General features: G+C 42.3%; 1 protein-coding gene across 1 annotated transcript; it reads right to left on the bottom strand.

Annotated features, from left to right (window-relative positions):
- Positions 1 to 12,296: 12,296 nt before the first annotated feature.
- On the bottom strand, positions 12,297 to 19,908 carry GPR78 (G protein-coupled receptor 78). The gene is made up of 3 exons (XM_053975893.1): positions 18,941 to 19,908; positions 18,243 to 18,356; positions 12,297 to 14,327 (listed from the first exon to the last, which is right to left on the bottom strand). The coding sequence occupies exons 1-3, from the start codon at positions 19,606 to 19,608 to the stop codon at positions 14,090 to 14,092; spliced, it is 1,020 nt and encodes a 339-aa protein (XP_053831868.1). The 5' UTR covers positions 19,609 to 19,908; the 3' UTR covers positions 12,297 to 14,089.
- Between the last annotated feature and the right edge of the window lie 2,022 nt (positions 19,909 to 21,930).

Here is a 21,930-nt window from a genome sequence, read left to right as displayed (position 1 = left end):
TCTCCCTATTTTTATTTCTGGGTTTTAGTAAATCTTCTCATCTTCTCAGGAAGTTGACAACAAGTTCTGTCTTAGGGTTAAATATGGTATTTTCACTCCAATTCTAAAAGAATCTTAAAAATGAACCAGTGAATCCCAGACTGTTAAGCAGATGTAACAACATCACCTGGGTTCCATCATTTGCATTTGAATTACTGCAATCAATAAAGGTAGATAATTTCACTAGTTGCTATTGCTGACTATGTTTTCCTGATCTGCCCTTTCTGTTAGCCTACAGTCCACAGTACAGCAGCAACCCAGAAATCCTCAGACTGGACTAAATACCAAAAATGGTTTATGTCCTTGGCAGGTACTCAAAGTGGGATTAAATACAGTACATTTAACTTGCTTGCATTCTCATGATTCTTACTATTGTAAGAGAAATTTAGCAGAGGAATATCTTATATTTAGACAGGGTTTCATTACCTGGTTCTTTTTTATTTTGGCTCTGCTGAGAGGAGGTTGAACATTAAACAGAAGCAGTGTTGTCTAGATAACTTTTCTGAAGGACAAACAGACAGAGACCAGATGAAAATGCTACTTCATGGTTTGTTATTCTCTCCCCTACTAGGTGCTAGTGAAGCTAGCGGAGGGAGTTTGGCAGCATATCACATTTCTCCAGCACAAAGTCAGCAGCTGTGGTTTTAGGACTTTACAGCAGTTTAAATTAATTCAGGAGATATTTTCATTTGCACAGAAGCAACCAATTGCATTCTGTGGGTTTTCTTTATTTTTATTTTTTTTCCCTCCCTTTTTCAGTTTCTGCAAAACAGGCCAGAGATGTGGAACTACTCTCAGACAGGGAGTAAATCAGCAACTTCCTACAAAGCAATAGCAATATTTTAAAAAATCCAACCCTGTTCTGCCTGCCTTTGCAAGACCTTATCTCCCTATGAAGGAATTGAGCTTCATGTAAAAGCAGAGAACTGGAAAAGGCCCACAAGGGCTTCTCTTTCAGCTTCTAGATGCTAAGTTAAAAAAGGAAAACAGATTTGTTCTCCAAACAAAGATTTCTAATTCAAATCAACATGCATCTGGATAAGAGAGATGGCTAATTTCCTCTAAAGATACACAGGCTATTCTGAGCTTTGCACTTAAGAGATATTTTGGGATGTTTCTCTGTGCCTTCGGGACCATCTACATTACACTTGGGGAACTTTTAACTTTCTCACTCAGAGTTTTTTCAGTGGTATCTTTTATCTCAACTTTCAATTTGTTCCCCTTATGACCCACAGGATTAAAAACTTTGCTTTGGAAAATGCCGCACATAAATACTGAGTTCTGGAAATTTGATTGAGAGACTGTAAAAAAAAAAAAAGACCACAAGAACAAGTTCTCCTGTTTTCCAACATGCTGTACCCTAAAAATTTAACCTAGAATTGATCATGGACTGCAACTGCCTGCATGTCTCAAGTACTTCAAAATTCTCTGTAGCCTCTACCAGTAATTTTTCATCATTATTGATCAAGTACATATTTGTACCAGCTCACGAGGGGAGAAAGAATAATGCTCCAGTAAACCTCCTGAATATGAACCAGTTTCACCATACTCAAAAAATTAAATTTCCTGCAAAATTTGTCTTCATTTTATTTTTATTTTTTTCATTTTGACATATCTTGCCAATTTCTTTCCCCCAGTTTTTCCTCAAAAGCTGGAAACAAAAGCAAGCAATGAGTGGGTGGGTTTACTTCCCTCAATATTATAGTCACAGATACATCTTTCCTTCCTGATTAAATATAATACATGTTAAAAAATGCAGCTCTTGAAAAATATTCAAATTATTTAAATTCAATACAAGTACTATCAGTGACAATTAAATTCTGTTTTAATCTTCTGACTTGTCACAGATTAACTAAGTCACTGACCCACAAAATTAGTTGTTTATACCACATCCAGGTGATTCACTGAGCTGATCCTATCATAATGCAGAACATAATTAAAACTGGAGAAGGCCCTACCATCCCCAAAAGATTCAGAGGCTACATGCCTTTCTTTTAGCCTGCCCTTCATGTGGTCTCCGTGCTTGTTTGAGTTAATCAGTAAGAAATGAAGCCACTCAGAAAGTTTCTTTTGATGACAGGAGAAAATGATATCTAGTTAAAATTCATCCATGATCAAAGGCACAAAAGATACAAAAGACTGGAAGGAAACCTGGCACCAGATGGTAGAATGAGACCACAAAGGGACAACAGTAATAAATATGATTCTATATCCAGCAGAACATGTGCAAAATAGCATGCACTGATCACCAGATCCTGCTATAAGCACACAATATTATTTAAATTTAATCATTAAAAAAGATAGGGCTGGCATAAGGACCTTGTTATCCTCTCAAAGGCTGCCTTTTATTACTCCCGCATGTAAAGTAGCAAAGCAGGATTACTGCTGAGGGGTTACTGGTGATGCATTTTGCTGTTTTTGTTCAAGATGAGGCCCAAAGGTGACTCTGCCTGACTCCCATAAAGCAAGAAAAATAATACAAATATGCTCGTGAATCACAGAACTGAATATCTAACAGCTACAAGGAAAAATGTGTGCTCAAAAAAGATCTGTGCTGAGAACTAAAGATCTTTCTTTTCTTCTGATCACAGATGGAGTATTAAAAATTAATGTAAGTTCTACCAGAAAAGAACTTGACAGTCCTATTTTGAGACTCATTTCACTTCATCTCTTCTCCCTGTCTCACAGAACATTAATGCCAAAACATTCAAAAGAAGTTCTCTGGGGCTTGCTTTTCACATTCACAGAGGTGCTGTGATTTTGAAAAAGTGATTTGGAGTGCTGTAGTTTGTAGATACCCGATGGGGGGAAATACTTAAGAGATCCTGATGCTTTTAAAGCAGATCCTTGGCACTTTCCAAAGAAAAATAAGGCCCTCCAATGTTGGCATTCCCCAGAAAACTGGGAGTTCATCTCAGATAGCAAGAACCAGTAGCCATTTCAGATAATACTAGCACGACAGCTCTGAGGATTTTAACTTCATTTTCAGAAATACGCTTCTGAGACACAAGTCTGACTTAACACCAGGAGAAAAAATGGTGTTAAATTAGTCAATATAAAATGTTTAAAAATATATTTAAGCAGTTTAAAAATACATAGCATATACTGAGAATCTATACCATGCTATAGATCTGTGCCTTGATAATATAATATTAATATTTGGGTTTTTTATATCAAGATTCCAACTCTTCAGAGTGGCACAGCCTATAAAATATAAACAGAGAACCTTTTAAAAGATAAGGGGGTTTAGTTCAAATTTTATTTTCTGCATTTATTAAAAGAATTTACAAAACATCTATCAGTGTATTATCAAAACATCTACCAGCAGGAACTTCAGACCAAATATAAAACCATCGTTTTTTTTTCCTGGACAATCCTTGGAAGACAATATCGCTAGCCTGTGGTATTCAGGCATGCTCCACTCATCATATTCAGATTAAAGATGTGCTGAATTGCCCACAGGCACCAAAGATACAGGATAGAGATAGCAAAGGGGCAGAGACCAGGTTGGAGGCTGTACTGGAGGTCTTGCAGGATCCCATGCTGCCAGGATTTTCAGCAGCATGACCCCCAGCCCCACAGAACCATAACAAACAGCCTGCTGACCCCAGTGCTGTTCTCTCAGCCTCATCAACACCTACATGGGCATAACTCATGCCAGACCCACATGCAGCATCCTGGCTCTCCAAGCCATTTGTAAGAAATGCTTTGGTTTCTAGATTTCTATTTCAAATGTAGGTTGCACAAAGTCCTGTGTGGGGAGGGCAGGGTGGTGGTGCTGTGTCACTTTCAGGGCTGCCTCCTGGCTTGTCCCAGGGTCCACTAGAGAGCTACAGAGTCCTGCAAGCACTGCTATGTGCCATCCTTCAGTCAGCCTATTGTGCATTCAATGACATGAGAAGCATGAGTGCTCCCATTTCGGGAAAAGCATTAACAAATTGGAAAGGATTTGCAGAGAGGTAACAAATTGGATGGGGGTTTAAACATTGACTCATCATGAGAAATAATTTGAGCTGTTGAATTTGTTTTTTTCTTGGCCAAATTATGACTAGTTTGATAGTCAAGGGTCTGAAAAAATAACTTGAATAAAGCAGGACAAGACACAGTTATGAAAGGTCAAGAGAATCAGCATAGGGCAGTAGGGAGAGTAAAAGAACAGCTATAAAGTCTTAATTACTAGCCACAGGCTAAGCTGTGAGAACAATACCAGTCATGGGCTAAATTCTGGGAACAGCTCCATCAATTAGTCAAATACTCCTCTCTGCTTTTCTAAAAACCCAGCATTCTGGAGTAAAACCTCTGCCAGTGTAAAGTTATCCGGTGCTACTGATATCCTCATTTTCCCTGGCTAAAGAGCTGATCCAGAACTGCTAAATTTTGAACAGGTATGAGAAATGCCTTTTTATCCACATATCAAACTGAACTCTATGGGAGAGATTTCTTCAGTCTACAAGGCTTCAGGACAAGATCTTTAGTAGCTCCAAGGCTGTCATTGGCCATTCTAGTCAATGGCCATTAACAACCTGAGCTACTGCAATGCTGAGATCCATATGAAAACTGGGAATCTGCATTTTTCTAACTTCCCTCAACCGTTTATATCACTGAGTTATCTTTTACTATATTAGGGAACAAAAAAGAAATAGTGTCTCATAAAAAAAATTAATTTTACTGGTCAAAATTTTTATTAGTCAGGACCTGCCTTTAAAGCACTGCTAAGCAGGACAAATTTGGAGAGCAAATATCCCGAGAAATTCCTGAGTTTTTCCATCTCCTTGCAGATTATTGTGCTACACAGAGCTCGAATCACACCTTCTTTCTCCCTAGAGTAAACTGCATGGTACCAGAAGGCAAATCCAGCCTCTGTGAGGAAGCCAGGGTGTCAGAGTAAACTATTTACATACTCCACCTTATGTTGGTCCTATTCTGCTTCCAGTTGCCAAACAACAGCCACCTTCAGGGCTTGTCAAATCAATGTCATGGCAGTGGGGGAAATTACCAAGCTGAAGGTCCTGGGATCCATTTATCTGGGCTTTTTGTACATTCATATCGTGATATGAAAATCAACTGAAAATCAAAAGGTGGCTGACACTCAAGGGCTGAACCTGATTTGGACATAGAGGTTCTGAAGTGCCAGGGCAATTACAGACATTCAGTCATTGCAGAAAGAGCCTGGAGAAACCCACTATGTATCCACATGGGGTAGGTTGCATTTCCATCCAATCTTCCCTTCATTATGCTTATTAGGACAGTAGGTGGGAAGATTTATGGAAGCTCTAACAATAAGAATTTTATTTTTATGAGGAATTCATGCTGAATACCTTGATTTAGCCATAAATGGATATCTGGTAATTTTATCTGAAAGTGAGAATGTGACAGTAGTCATATTATTACTCTCTATGTACCACTGACTGCAGAAATGGGTAGGCTGTAATCCCAAGGGACAAAGTAGATTCAGTAAGATTCTTGGGTTTATTCCTTTATCAGCTTGCTTTCTTGAGCACAAAAAAGTGAGGGGCACAGCTTTCTTCCTAGTTTGTTTAATTTGCATTTTTAATCCCACTCAGCTGCACAAAATTAAAAACTGAAAAGGCTGTCAGTGGAAAACTGATTAAAGACAACAAAGAAACCCCATAGAAAACCAAAATCACAGGGAAAAAAAAAAAAAAAAAGAAAAGAAAAAGTGAGAGTATCATCATAATAGCCCGAGGGAATGCATCAAGGAAAAAATGGTCTGAACAGCCTGCCTTTCAGCTGATATGAGAAACCAGAGGGCAGGTAGAAATTTTACAAGCTGATGAAGGTGGAGGAAGCATGGGAATTGACTGAACTTCCAGCAGTAGATAAGGGAAGACAGGCTGCCAGAGATGCAAAGAGCAAATGCTGTTCATGTCTCTGTTCAGTTCTAAGGCCAGAGATTAAAATAATTGAGTAGGAGGTAATTTAGTAATAAGAAGAATAAACAGTTTAAGAAGGGGTTTAAGAAGGAAGGAACCTACCCTGGGTTTGAATTACTTTTCAGAACCTTGTGTTCCTCTGGGTCTGGAAGAAAGGAGCTTACAATTGCCCCATTCGGTTGGCTGGAGGGATTGCAAATGCTCAGCAAGGCACAGGTGCTCATCAGAGAGAGCAAAGCAGGAGTGTGCACAGCAGCCTGAGAAAGCTGAGGGAGAAAAGAGCTCAGGGGTGTAAGAGACTGTCAGAGCACTGGAGTGCAGGCTCCTCAACAGCCACACCATCTGCCTTTTCAGTCTGCTGGACATCTTTTTTGTCACTTTTAGAAAAACCTACACCTTAAATTACATTTCCATTCAGTGCTGTTAAGGTGGTTCACTAGGGTGTACAAGAATCAAACTTCATTTTTTTCCTTAATGTGATTCCTTCAGTGAGCAGACTTCATAACTGAGGTGTGAAATGAACAGAGCTAATGCCTTTATTAATGTTCAGCTCTTTATTAAAAAGATCGGCTGGGCAGGGGGCTCGACATGGAGCTCGCCCCCGCGGTTGTAGCTTTCCCAGGTGGCCAAAAGGAAGGAGGCATGCAGAGTCTGTCACCGGAGTCCCGAGCAGCAGCTGTCCCTTCTTCTTTCCTTGTAGCACACCGGTGGCCAGAGGGTGAGGAGGCGTGGTGTGCAGAATCTGTTGCTGAAGTCCAGAACAGCTGTCCCCGCTCCTTCTGTGGTGGCAGAACCAGGGCTCGCTCTGTCTGTCTCTCTGCTTCTCAAAGCCTAACCTAGTCTAGTCTTTCCTAGGTGACGGGTAAAAGTCAATCAGGGGATGTGTTTCCCTCTTCCTCAGCTGGGGCATTTGTCTAGACTCCTCTACTGTTATGGTCCTTTTTATCTCCTAAAAAATACTCCCATGATCCTAAGGGGTTTTTATTTGCATGTTAGTCCCGGAATGGCAGCGTGGAGGGGTGGGAGGCCAGTTATCTCCAGGTAGTTTAGAGAAAACAAACAGAGCAATTAGCCAATTAGCATTTCAATATCGGTACTTAGCTAGAGTTAGCAGGTTTTTTTAGTGTTGCCATGGGAACTAAGAAGGCCCTGCCCGCGTCTCTGGGGAACACGTGGAAACTGTTCATTACAAGGTGGTCTTAGACAACTTTCTTAAAAGATTTCTGTAAATTTAGATTTGGAGTCTACTGATGAAAACCCTCAAGAAAAATCTTGGTTTACCTCCACTGGAACTCAGTAAAGCCAGGAGTTTTCCCTGAACTTATTTTCTGATTCAGGAAACTTATTTTCTGCTCACCAACAAAATGAGTGGGATGTAATACACAGATGGGATATAAGCAGCCCTCAGAAGAGAGGCAGAGGCATCCTCCCTCCTTTGTGATAAATGCCCTACCCACTGAACTTCACCAACCTGGACGTGGAGTCTGCTCTCTCTCATACACAGCATCTCAAATTTCTACCAAAATTCCAGCCTGGCCATGGTGGTGTTCTCCAAGAAGAGAGATCCCAGCCTGAGCTGTCACACCCAGAGAAGAACACTGAAGCTCCATCTAGAAAAGTTCAAAAGGGAGCTGTAACTTCAACACATGCAGCTGAGTAAGGGGTGTCTGCCACTCCCTTTTTTGTATGGTGCTGGCACAGCAAGCTCCTCAGGATGAGAGGAGGAGGAACATCCTATTCTGGTATCCCAAATATCTTTCTCCCAAAAATTCAGCTCCACTGTCAACTCTGAGGTATGCTTAACCATTATGAGGAGCACATTTTTAAGAAACTTTGACCAAAAGATCAACAGACAGATTCAGGATGACCTTATTTGTCTTTCATTCCTAGGTATCTTCTAAACCACATTTCATGCAATTTGATCCTTTCCTGGCTGTGTGGTCTTTCATCTGTCTTTGCCTCAGGTGTCCTGAGATTAGCAGTTCTAGTACTTATCTGGCTTCCAGCAAGGTATTAAGAATAAAAGGATAATGAAGTATTCAGACTTCTATGTGCGAAGCCCAAAAGATATTTAAAATGCCTAAAGCGGGCTTCATTAACAATGGTAACAATAAGGGTCTGATTAGCTGAAAAGCCAGATTTCAAGCTGAAAGCCAGTCTGAGCTAAGAACTGCAAGGAGTGATCAGCAGCCTTTTGTAGCACAAAGGTCACATGTCACCAATCAACATTTTGTTTTCCCATTATAAGAGACAAATATGAAACATAAGACCTAAAACATGTTTAAATATTTCCATGCATGCACACACACAAACCCAATTTCCAGTTCCATGCCAAGGACCAAGGGCCCGGAGCAATTAAATGGGTTTCAGAAAACATTCTGAAAATGTGCATCAGGGCTGACAGCTGCAAGCAAAGAGAACAGAGGGTTTGGATATGTAATGACAGGAATTATAAAAGTGAAAAGAAGGTGGTAATGAGTCTGCCACTTATGGTCAGGCTTCACTGAAGTACAATTTGAGTGCTATGCCTTAGTTGGAAAAAAAATCAAATTGGGAAAGTGGGTTAAGTAAAACCACTCTAATGTTAGGTACTCTAGTCTTTTTGGAAAGCATTTGAAGATTTTAATCCATTTGGTAAAGGAAAGGAAACTTGGAAACTTAAAGATATGTTGGATTATCTTCCAAATTTCCTGGATACAAACGTGTACATGACACAGTAGGATGCAGTGAGATGGATGAAAGATGCACTACAAAACTTAGGTTCTGTCCCAAAGAAAATGTTTTTGGGGTTTTTTTGGCATCTTTACTATCCACAGTGGACTGCTCAACAATTTACACTCTTGTAATAATGGATTGGACACTGAAATGAAGGTGCTTCATTTATGCCTAAAGGCATCTAGTTAAAAAGTGATGTCAGTGGACTGGAATGATTTGTAGTTCTCAACACTAAAACCTGCCTTTAGAACCATATGGACCCTATGACATCTAACATACCTGCTTTTCAATATGCTTCATTTGCATAGAGAATGTATGAGAAGCCTGGCTGGGAGCAGCTCGTGGCTCATGCATTGCTCACTTACAGAAAAGAGCAGAAGCACCAAGTTTGCATCATACACCCGCCTGTCCTGGCAAGGAAAATCTGACATTAAAGGGAAAAGAATCAGGAATATACAGAAATGGGACCAGTCGTTTGGCCTGTTTCCCTTTCATAAGTCTCAGGGGAAAGCAGCTCCAGCTCAGAGAAGGAGCTGGCTGCATATACTGTGCCAGGTGACATTTTGCTCCCCCAGGCTTCTGCTACTGAAAGATATTCATATATTTACAACCTTTCTTAAGGTCATCTCTGCTGTGTCTCCAGCTGAGCCATTAAATATTAATTGGACTACTTTCCAAAAATAAAAAGCAGAACCTCTGATTTACTTGTGTAATTAACACTTCCCACAAACCAGGTGTCCTCCTGAACCAGACTGAACAAGCCATTTGCTCTTCACAATACTGAAATATGCAATGTGCTTTTGAGACAGACACACAGTTGCTTGTTCATTCCATCTGCACAAGTGCAGGTAATTATCTGGGGGGAAAATGCACCTCAAATACAACAGAAAATATTCCCTCTAAGTGACGTAATCAAACTTTCACACTCACACTAGATAGTTCTCTTCAGTTTGTGTTTTGTGTTTGATATTTTTTAAGCATTTCACATAGAAGGGCTTGAATATCTTGTTACAGGTTTGGTTTTTGTTTTTTGTTTTTTTTTTTTTTTTTTTAGTAAGGCTCAATGCTGCTAAATTTATCAAAGAGCTTAGATTTTAACCTGCAGTTGTAAAGAGTATGATCAATCTCTGGCTGTATCCAAGCATATGCATTAAGAAACTTAGATTGTCACTTAAAATCATAGAGTCATTTAAGTTGGAAATTACTTTTGAGCTCATGGACTCCAGCTGTAAACAGATTTAACCATGTAACAAGCCTAACATTGCAATTAGCTCTGAAATTTAAGTTCAATACCAGCATTACTCACATTGAGACAAGGTAAATATGTATTCAGTAATCACTGAGCTGCACAGATTATTTGCAGAAATTTTTTAGATGCTGATTTACCCAGATGAATAGCATGTCTGCTCTTCAGTGAAGCTAAAGAATTTGTGGAGAGAAAATTCACAGAATTCGAGGTCCTCAATGCACAGCTGCCATCTAAGCTCAGAGATACTAAAGTTCTCATCCAAGAAAACTAGTTTTGTAGTGAAGCACATCCATCCTGTCAGGATTTAGCAGGCTGGGAGCCATCTCATACCTAAACCTCTTGGGAATCTGTAGTCTAAGCAATATTTCAACTTTATTGCCTCAGAAACTCAGTCTTGTCAGTCTCAGAGCTTGCATGAAAAAAAAAAACAAACAAACCAGCTCTATTTTCTTTTTGAAGAGGTGACCCTCTTTTTCATAAATGAATATCAGAGCACTCACCTATGAAAATGAGGCACACAGACTCCATTTCTTCCTCTGAAAATGAAGATTCAAAATGCCATCCTGGATCTCACCTGAGAATATCCAAATCATCAGCCTTGGAAACATTTTGGTGAACGTGTGTTAAGAATTGAAGTCCAGTGTCTCCTCAGTTGCATGGACTAATTAAAGGTTTGTTGTGCTGTAGAGTTTATACCCTGCCTGCCATTCGCTGGAGGATGTCCTTCAGGGGAGGTTCAGTTCTCAGCTCCAGTCTTTGCAGACAAAACAGAAATTTGGAGAAGAGGAGAGGACTTTGTGAATTTGATTTGCAACCAGGAGCTGAAAAACCACAGCCCAGGAAATTTTGGGGGGCCCTATTGCTCTGAGAAATTTTCTTGTGCACACTCTTTTGACAACTTGCCATCCTTTCCCTCAGCCACAGGTGGATGAGACAGCACCTCCTGCTAAGGAAATCACAGTTTCAGACAGTCCCTTCTCACCCCTGTGGCATTTCCACCTCCACAACACACCTGCTGAGTATTTGCCAGTCTCTTGTCTCTTAGTAAAGGCACTCCAGGCCCTTGGGCAGGAAATCCAGATGAAGTTTCCAAGACTACTACCTTTGAGTTGGCAAGAGGCCATTTTGGATATCACACTTCAGCTTTGTTGGAAATCTTCTGATCCAAACTAAACCCTGCAGTCAGGACTGTGAACCCCCTGTTTTACCTAAAATGTCAATATGTCAGTAAGAGGGAAATCACAACCTCTGCTGAATGTTCCCATCATGTAAGATAAATGTAGCACTAAATCCTTGGATACTTTTTGGTGGTGTTCCAGAGCAATGGGGGCAGAGTGTGGTTTCCCCCAGCTCCTCCTGTCCCTGAATAACCCACCGCATAGAGAATGGTGCACAAACCTCATGAGTTCTGCCTGTGTCAGGAAGCCAAAGGAATGAAAGCAAGACCTCTCACTGAATGTTTCCTGCTTTGTTAGAGTAGAGCAAGACCTTCTCCAGTGAGGAGTGGATGGTGAGAAGAAGAGAGAAAGGACAAATCTACCTGTATGCTGAGCAGGGGAGATGCCTTTTGGTAATGCTAAACAAGGCTGTTAAACTTCATTGCAAATCAGAACTGAGAGCACTACAGCTCTCCTTGCCCTTTGTTAGTTTCTGGTCTGCAGCACTGCAGATCTTGGCTTCCTAATTCCATATGGAAATTAAATCTAAAATATGTTCTGCAACACCTAGTGCAGGCTCAAATATATTTTTTTTCCCATCTAGACCTGAGCACCTCCAGAGATACTCAATGTTTAGTGAAATTGAGAGTATTGTAAAGTGTACACCCTCAGCTGGCATATATAAGCATCATTAATTAACCTAATAGCAGAGGTAGCATTTTAACTAGGTGCACCTTTAAAATGTGCCTTATAGCTTATTAGCTTTAGAAGTTTTTTACTGTAATAGGTTTAAAGTTTTTTTTTTTTTTCCTCCTCTACCATTTTCCCTAATAATAATGCTTTATTTCATTTGTATGTCTTGAAGGTGACAATTTAATACACTTAACTGTATGTAATATATTCCTTTCCCAAAGTGAGGGCCATTTTGTTTAGGAAACCAAGGGTAAGCTAACAACTGTAGGTATCATTAAGCTCATGTTTATTCATGGACAGCTACTGTAGGCTATCAAAACTTTTTGGCACAAAACTGACTAAAAAATTATTGAAAATTTAGCATCCCTCCCACTCCCCACAGAGTTATCAGGTCCTTATGTTGCAGCTGAAATGAGAGACTGAAACATCAGGTTTTTCTAGCAGCATGGAAGAGGGGGAGGCATGGGGAGACAGGAAGACATTTAAACTGAAAAGATTCCACAGACAGTTTTTTTTTTTTTTTTTTTTTTTTTTTTTTTTTTTTTTTTTTCTGAAATACTGTATTTACACAAAATTGAAGAGAGTACAAATACTTTACTAAGAAGACAAAACCATTATAGTACATTCAATTTATACACAGGCAGAACTATAGATGCAAAGCACAGAGGCCTAAGGTACTTGCATGGGGGAAAGAAAAAAAAAGAGCATCATAAAGGCCCCAGAGATTAAAAGCAGGAGGTAAGAGAACACTGTATTTGTTAGGCAGCATCATCTTTCCTTGACTTCAGTGGGATTGAACAAGACACTCTCCTTCCTCACTGTGGATGGTGGGAAAAACCCTCTCAATGTGCTGACAGCTCAACACTGATTTTGCAAAACAGTTGAGTGTGTACTTAATTTTCAGCATAGAAATAGAACTGTTAGCTTCAAAGAAAATCATATTTGTGCCTAATCACATGCTTATATTCTTAGTTAGACCAGAAATAGCCTTCTCAATGCTTTATAGGGTCAAGTGCATTGTTACATAAAAAATAAGAGTACTTTACTGTCATCTTTCTTTTTATTTTTCTTAAAATATACTTTAGAATTGCTTTACTTTTTCCCTTATGTACTCAATTAGAAAATACTACTTTATTGAATGCCATAGAATTCCTAAATTTTAATAAATGTCTTACATAATCAAAGGAATATTGTTCAAAAATAATTCCCACATTTTTCCAAAGCCTGTTTAAATTTAAAAAGAAATAAAAGAGAAAAATACATACGATAACAAAGCAGCTTTATATTTCTGGGCATTTGGCAGCAGGTCTGTTATAATATTTCTGACATCTCTTGTTTTCAGTTAAAATCACCAGATTGATTGATCATTATTAAATAAAAGATTGTACAGTATTATGACAATCCACTATCTATAGCCAATGCATGAAATATTTTACACATTATACATCCCTTAAAAAGAATTAATATATTTTAGCCTTTCCTTTGAAAACAGATAGCTTCTGAAGTAATATATCTTAAACACAATGGTATCTGTCACTTCTACTGATTTTTTTCTGAATAAAAAGCTTGCTTGAATAGGACTACTAGCTCAGTGGTGGAACTACAGTGCTATTTAACTAAATTCTGTACACGTCTTCGTAACTGTTGCTGCAATTATTGTAATCATATACCACTGAAGTGCTATATATTAGTAACTCAGATATGTGGACTTTGGTTATGCTTGATAGAATACTGGCATATCAAATATATATATATATATGTACCACTTCCTAAAGGCTATGTTACAATCATGATGCCTAGTAATAAATAATAATAATAATCATAACAATCTCAGATTCAAAGTGCTGACTCACTTGAGGCACCAATACAATAAATCAATCAATTAAAATATCTATTTTTAATGTTCAAAACCAACAGCAGATCCTGGGCTGCCAAGTTACATGTGCAGCACGGAGGACTCTGAACCTGTCCTTCCAGTGTGGGGATTCCTGTGCTCCCAGAAGACACTGGAATGTCATGTCTGATATGGAACGCTCCAAGACATACAAAGTCTTCACACATGAAACATTAAGAGCTGTCTAAGCTCCTCTAAAGCCTTGAAAGGCTCTCTTAAAACCCCTCAAGCCAACTCTGTTCGCTTGGGGCCAAGGCTTTGCCATGAATTGTGCTTGGCTGCAGTCCAGGGAAGAGCCTTTTTGTGAAAGTCCACGATGCAATGTGTCACATTAATGCAGCCTTCACACCCTGGAGACACTGTCACCACTGTCAGCAGGAGAGGAGAAAGGCAGTTTTCCAGCAGCAGCAAACACCTGTCTCCCTGGAAGGGGAATGCTTTCTCGTTGTCAGTTTGTTCTGTGCAAGCAGTAATCGTTTTCAGTGTCAAGAGAGCTGTTGTACCCCGATGACGGATACAGGTCCCTCTTAAGTATCCTGTTGACGATGTTGATCAGAACTTTTTTGTACTGTTGACGTAAAAGTGAGTAAACAAATGGATCTGATGCAGCCTTACTGTAGGTGAGGCACTTGCTTATAATTCCCCAGTAGTAATTTATGGTAACAAAAGGAATGAGCTCTATCAACCTGTTAAACATTAAAGAGAAATGGAAACGCTTGAGTGTTATATTCACTCTGAGCCCAGTGCTCAACTCATGCTTCATGAAACATTCAAGTATCATTTATTTTCTTACAGTACACAGTCCCTGCAGGAGAAAGGCCATGTACTTACTCCTCACATTCAATAGGGGCAAAGACAACTTTCCTAGCAAGGCCACTGGGAGACAAAATCAATTCCTACTGTGGAAAGAGGGAAAAGCTGTTTTCAGTGGTAATGCTTCTGTGCAGAGGAGATAAGGGAGTGCTGCAGTTTACTGCTCACTTTCTGAATTTACTGAGCTGTGCTGGTAAGTGGTCAAAATTGTGGTGACATAATTGACTACGTCTCTCCCACAGCAAGCTTGAGATAGACACATGTGACTTGGGGCACCCAGACTCACTGACCTCAATTTCCTGAGTAGAACTGTCTAGTGACACTTGAGACTTTTGGACATAACCCCATTGGCATCAGGCTGCTGCTCCTGGAAGGTCCTGTGGCATATCTGCCAGCCTAGGTAAAGGACTTAGATACTATGCAGCATCTCAAATGACACCAGAAACGTGGTCTAGGTCACTGAATCCATCCCCTCAGACACAGACCAGTGCATCTTCATTACCCCACTGTGGTGAATCAACACGGATGCAAAGCAGGTTTATGTCAGACTATCATAGAAAAACAACCTGGCAGTATCTCAGGGAGGTCTGGCTGGCACCTGCAATCCCACAGTATGCCTAGCAGCACACCTACAACTACTCAGCCATGGAAGTTTTTGTAGCTGACTTCTAGACTGGCCAAAGAAAACAAGGAGACAACATTTTTATCATCATTATATGACCAGTCAGCTCGTCCAGACCTGTGTCTTCTGGTCTGTGCTTCACGGATGATTAGTGGCCTCAGCACCTCAGCTGAGAAGGATGCATTAATCATGGGGGCAGAAACCACAACTAAGTTAAACAATCTTTCCACAGAAGTGAGGGCAATTCTTCAGACTATTCCAGCAAATGTCTCACCCACTTCATCTGCAAATCCTTCAGGAAGGCAGAAAGAATAGGGTGAGGAACTTTTTATTTTGTGTATGCCTTTTGTAAAACCTTTTGCAGGAGGAAGAGTATTCTACTTTGCTCTATTCATCTCAGAAGAAAAGAAAATGTTCTGGGAGATAAAATAGCCCTTTTCTGTACTCTAAGATATCACTGTTTGAAGATGTAAGATGAGAAGCTTTCTCAAGGCTTGAAGAGCCTTCTGTCCTCTTTCCAAAATGCAAAGCTCCTGACTTTCAGGGCGTTGACTTTTGAAGCTGTTCCAGTCCCTCCTCATAGAAAAGCTGACTTATCATCATTTGGACTGAACATTGCTACAAGTCACAGGAAAATTTCTTATTTATATGGCTAAAAGTTAAATAATTCCTATGGCAAGTGCATTTAAAAAACCAGATGATTTCTGTTTGAAGCTGCCCAGAAAAAGTTCCAGTGAATTCAAAATAAGTAGAATAGGAAGATACAATATATGAGAAAAAAAATGTACAATAAATGACACTTGTTATGTGATTGCTTAGGTTTATCCCATCCTGCATATCATCCTAATACAAGAAATATATAATTTATATTTACACAATTGATATAAAGACACTAAATAAGAAGAGTAAGATATCTTTCAGTCTTGAAAATAGATGTATTGCTATGTTCCCATTAATGCATTATGGATCCTAACTTAATTGCACTGAAGCAAACAGAAGAAAAATTACACAGATTTTAATAAGATAAGGGGTCTGGCCAAAACGAGTCAGATTTAGAAATACCCATTTAAATGCATCTTAGTATGATTTTCATGTTTTCAGTGCTGTTTCAAAAGAGATTAAATTCATCTGTCATCTCTTAGTGAACAGACAAATATATTGCTAATGAGCGTAATCTCATTCAAATTTATGAAGTGAGGAGCAAATACTGAGCTCACAATGCAGCCTGAGTCACCAGGCCAAGAGCAAGACAACAGGGAGGATGGCTTTTACATTGCTTCCCCAGAGAATGCTTCAGTGCCACCCCCCTAAAAACCAGAATGAGGGAAACAGGCACAGCAGCAAGTCCTCCAATCTCACCTCCATCACCACTTTTCATGAAGTGCTGTCTTGGCATTCCCTTGTCTTTGAGACAAGAAGCCTTTTAGGATATCCTCCCCAAAAACTTCCCATTCTGCTGTCACTGAAACAGCTCAGTCCCTGTGACAGACAGAAGCTGTACCTTGACACACATTTCCATAAACCAGCCCTCAGCCTTTTCTGCAGTGATTCAGTAGGTACCAGTTTGTCACACATAGCAAATGCACCATCTCACATTTGCCAAATGCAAGGCCTGAAGAAGGAAGTAACTTTTATTTTAGAAGTTTATGAGAAATACCTCCACCCTGAAAAATGTGGCCACGTTTGGAATTTGCTGAGCTTGGTAATGTTCAGATGGAAAGAAGATGGCAAAATCCACTTTGCTCAACATAATTACATCCTGATTATGGCAAAAGTGAATAGAACATGACCCAAAATGTAGTGAACAATGATAGACTGACCTTTTAACTATGTGATGTAATGTTAATATTTGTAATAATCCTTTCAACTGCAGAAAAAAGATGTAGTTATCCAGGAAATCAGGAAGGAATCCCTTTCAACATGTAAATGGGAACTGAAATAAATGTCACTTTAAAAATTTTAAAAATATTGTCTGTTTAGTGCACTGGCCTTAACCTGTCCCCTACTCCTCTCAGAAAAGGGCAGTGGCACTATTGTAAGTGGCCTGTATGCGTGTCTCTGTAAGATCAGAGCACTAAAGTTGGCCAGTTTCTGTGAGCTGCTGTGGCTGCAGACACTGGCAGCTTGCTAACAACCTTGAAGAATCCCTCACCAGGGGGTTTTGCACACTGGTGCACCTCCCTCAACACAAGTCAGCACTCTTCAAGGCTGTCTTGAACACACTGTGGAAGTGGGAAATATTTTTTAAAATCCCTTGTGAAAGATGTAGCCCATTTCAGTTTAGAGATGAAAGGCTAAATGCTGGGATAACTACCAGCTCACTGACTGCACTGACTTCCAGCTCCCTGGTTTACACAGGATTTAAAAATAATAATAATAATCTATTGTATGAAGACTACACAAGTAGGTAACAACAATGATGCATGAATGCTTCAAAAGGTGCAAACCACCAGGATGGATGCTTATAATTCTGCCTAGTTGAGTAACATGGTGTTTCCTATACATTTAAGGAATCTAATCATTGCTTTCCCTGGGAGATAACTTTTATACCTCATCACAAGTCTGTGCTGCACCATTAGCAATATTTTTACAGGAATTAATGTTTCCAGACTGAAATCTTATCTGACAAATTATCAGCTTGGACAAATTTAAATTATATCAACTCAGCTTCCAACAGCAGCAAGCTTGGCCTTATGCCTAAAAATACAAAAAAAAAAAAACAAAAAAACAAAAAAACAAAAAAAAAAACCACAAAACCAAAATCATAAAACCTAAGCTAATCAGGAAAGTCTGTCTGTTTTCCTCTCTATTGCGAGGGTTGTGCTAATAAGGAAGGGTGGCAAGACTTTCAAACTGCTTTTATCTCCCCCTGGCATGTAATTAATTCCCGGTACTTGTCCTAAAAGCCACTTGCTTTTGGCAGAGGTGCAATGAGGGAAGGAGAGCCAGGTGCTGCCGGGTCTGCCCCCTAGGACGGGGTGTGCGGACAGGAGCGGCGTGTCAGAGCGTGTTTGTGTCTGTGTTTGTGTCCTCTGCCCCTCAAGACCGGTCCCGGGGCTCCGTTTGGCTCTGGTCCCCCAAAATTAGCTGTAGGACCCCCGGGCACCTGGGCATCACAGGACATCCTGATCCCGCAAAGTCGCCCACCTCTACAGGGGATACTAACCTGGTGATAATGTAAGGACCAAAACAGATCACGAACGACCCTATAAAAATACTGATTTTCTTGGTAGCCCGCTGCCTCCTCCTTTTCTGCTCGTTCAGACAGCGCTGCTTCACGCTACGGAGGGAAAAGAGCAGTAAGGGTGTTAAGACAAGAAGGGAGGAGGTGACAGGCGAGCCCAAGGGAGAGAGGAAGAACCCTCTCCACATCCGAAAGCCCCTGCGCCCGGGAAGGGAAGGGAGAGGAGGGCAGCCCCGAGGAGAGGAGGGCAGCCCGGTCCGGGGGAAGGGAAGGGCAGCCCCGAGGAGAGGAGGGCAGCCCCGAGGGGAGGAGGGCAGCCTCCCGGAGGAGAGGAAGGCAATCTCCTCGGGGAGAGGAGGATAGCCCAGAGGGAAGGAGGATAGCCCCAGCCCCGCCGAGCCTCGGGACGATCGCACACAACAAAGCAGTGCCTCCCACTTGAAGGGAGCTCAAGCAAGTGGCATAACCCGGAGAGCCCGATTAGCATTGAAACAGACAAGGCTACAAATGCACAAGTCACTGTTCCTGGCACTGTAGGCAGCGTTTGAAACTAGAGGCAGGAGCGCTCTCCATGCGGCCAGGGCAGGCAGAAAAGGGTGCTGGGGAGGCGGGATATCGCCTCCGCCCGGGGTAACTACCGCGAGTGACCGGGGACTGTGAATCCGAACGCGCACGATTACCTGGGGTGGATATCCACCAGCAAAACCAGAGTCTGCATGGTAATAATGTCTATCCGTTTGCAGTGGAAACGGGCAACTTTCAACACCTTTAAATAGGTGAAACACAAGATCACCAGAGACAGCATGAAACTGGTGGAGTGAAAGACAATGGTGAACACTGTAAACCTTCTCCTCTCCGTCTCTTCCTTCAGGTGTAAGGTGCAAGAGGCGTAAACGCTGTTGTAATCTACCCATGAGTAAAACAAGGATACCAAGGGGAACGTGAGGGAGTGGAGCCACGAGTAGCCCATCAGTATCACAGCGTCCTTATACCGCATCTTGCTGGTGTAGCTTAGGGGGAACACCACGGCAATCCATTTGTCGATGCTGAGCGCTGCCATGCTCAGCATTGTGTTGGAAGTCAGGAAAGTTTCCAGGAAACCCACCGCCTTGCAGACGCAGCCCCCGAGGGGTTGCTGGTTCCTCAGGATGCCCAGCAGGGTAAAAGGCATGTTCAGAACGGTGAGAAGCAGGTTGCAGAAGGATAAGTTCACCAGGAAAACCCCGGCGACCTGCTTGCGGATCTCCGTACTGTAGACGAAGCATAGCAGCACCAGGAGGTTGGAGAGCAGAGAGACAACCAGCACCAGCACGAGGAGCAGCGCCAGCAGCACGCCTGCCAAGTCCATCTCTCAGCGGGTCGCCTGGAGCGGGCGAGGGCAGGAGGAAGGGGGCACCCGCGCCGGCACCGCAGCCTCGCCTGCCTCCCAACGCGGCCGCCCGCGCATGGTGCCGGCGGCGGGGCAGGGGCCGGGGGGCAGCGCCGGGGGCAGCGGGGCGCACCGAGAAGGACAGGGGCGGGCAGCGGAGTCGAGGGTGCGGAGAGAGGGGCGAGGGGAGCGCGACTGGGCGGCTGGACGGGACAGAGCGGGGAGGACAGCGACAGCGGGGTCGGGGCGCTCTGACAGCAGAGTCAGGCAGCGGGAGAGTGGGGCTGGAGGCTACGGTAGGGGCTCCGGGGCAAGCAGCGACCGGATCGGGAGATAAGAGAAGATGGGAGTACCCGAGATTCGGAGCGGGAGATAGGGGGCCCGAGGCGCCCGGAGCCGGGGGAGCCGGGAGGAGCCGGGAGGAGCCGGGAGGAGAGGGGCCCGGGTGAGCGGAGCCGGAGGCAGGGCGCTGTCCGCGGTGCTGAAGCGGCGCTGCCCCGACGGCCGCCCCGCTCTGCCTTCAAGCCGCGCAGCGCGGCCCCTCCAGCGCCCGAGCCCGCGCCCCCTCCATGCCCCGCCGCGGCTCCGCTCCGCCGGGCGCACGGCCTCCGCAAGCTCTGAGCATCTTCCCCTCTGCCCAGCCCCTCAAATACTCCAGCCGCGGAGCCTCCCGCAGCGACTCATGCGCAGACGAGCGGCTGCGAGGCACAGGCTCAGCCAGGGATCGCGGCGTCGGGCTGATCCACTCCCGGATCGCAGGCGAGGGCAGCAGGAAGCCCAACTTTCCGCTAGTGTGCAGCTCAGGAAGGATCAGACCTGGAGATGAGTTACTGGGATGAGTTTGATCCCTGCGCTGTGCTGAGGCACACCCTGAGTGCTCCAGCAGTATCTGGCACTCCTGAAACCTGTTCAAAATCTGCTGTCTGTGCTCCTTGGCAGGCTTTCCCCGCTTCCATCTGGGGGATTGCTTGCCTTTTTCCCCCTACAATGCTTGCTGTGATTGCCCTCTGGGTATTCACACCGGCACGCTGCTGGCCAGTGAGGGATGTTTCCTGGTTAGAGACTCCACTTTGAGTGAGTGCTTGGACTCACCAGCTGTGGGTATTACAAGTACCCACATTAGGATGATGCTGGCACACTCTGTGTAAAACCAAAGTCTCTCTCTTTACCATTTTCCAGTCACACTGATATCATGCTAGTGTAGTGGTCAGAAAGGTTTTCTCTGTTATCACATTCTGGTAAAAGCTGAAAAGACAGACAAGGAAGAGAATAGAAATTCCCCCGTGCAGCTGTCAGAAATGTGAATCACGTGGCTAATTTCCAAAAATGTCATGAATCTTTGTCTTAGCTTAAAAAAAAACAAACAAAAAAACCCCACAAAACATAAGAGAGAGAGAAAAGAGACTAAGTTTTGGTGCATCAAAATAATGGTACAGAAAAAAGCTGCCATGTCTAATCACTGTCACATTTTACAGTTGATTGCCAGAACTGACATAAAGAAAAAGGAGAAGAAAAGGTAGCTTTCCTACTATCCAAAATTACTGTTAATATCCTAAGGAAATGCTGTATTGTATATATTGTCCCTTTAGTGTAGCCTTGTCACGCAAGTGTGACCACTGTGTGAATAACTGTACATAAAACTGCTTGAAAGAGCATGAAGGCAATGTAGGTTTTGTTGGGCTTTTTTCCCCCAAGAGTAGTTAAAGTTTTGGATCAAGCCCTAATTGAAAAGCTTGCTATGGTAAATTATATGTCTTAAGGAAAGAGCAAAGCAGCAAGACATGAGATGTGTTATTTGGAAGAGAACCAGTACAGTACTATTCCTCAGGATGGAAAGGAAATGAATGTTTCCTTTGATCAGAAAGCTGTCATTTCCAAAGTTTAAAAAGTGCAGATACATTTAACAGGGCTTATACTTGATGAAAAATAATCCAATATATATCTGTGTAAGCATTTGAGGGAAAAGAAATCTATAAAAGCATGATAATACCAGTTTTCTTAACATTTAATTTTTGCATTTCTATCATCAGAGAGACAACATTGTTTGGGAAGGGTTGGGAAAAAATGAACCATCATGGGAGAAGCTGGCTGTATCCTTACAGATCACAGGTTCTGTAATTACTCCCTCTCCCACAGCAGCAATTCTTACAGTTTATATTAGTCAGAACCCATACATAACCTACCTTTCATTTAACACTATCACAAGGTTATGGGGCTTTTATGTTAGCCACCTGGGAATAGAGACTGTCTGAGTAGTGATGTCAGGTGGGGGAGATGCTATTTTATATCATCACAGAGACA

This window comes from Vidua macroura, chromosome 4 (genome assembly GCF_024509145.1).
Source record: "Vidua macroura isolate BioBank_ID:100142 chromosome 4, ASM2450914v1, whole genome shotgun sequence".
Taxonomy (NCBI): Eukaryota; Metazoa; Chordata; class Aves; order Passeriformes; family Viduidae; genus Vidua; species Vidua macroura.
The sequence above is the reverse complement of the archived record's forward strand: the minus strand, read 5'-3'. Positions and strand labels throughout refer to the sequence as shown.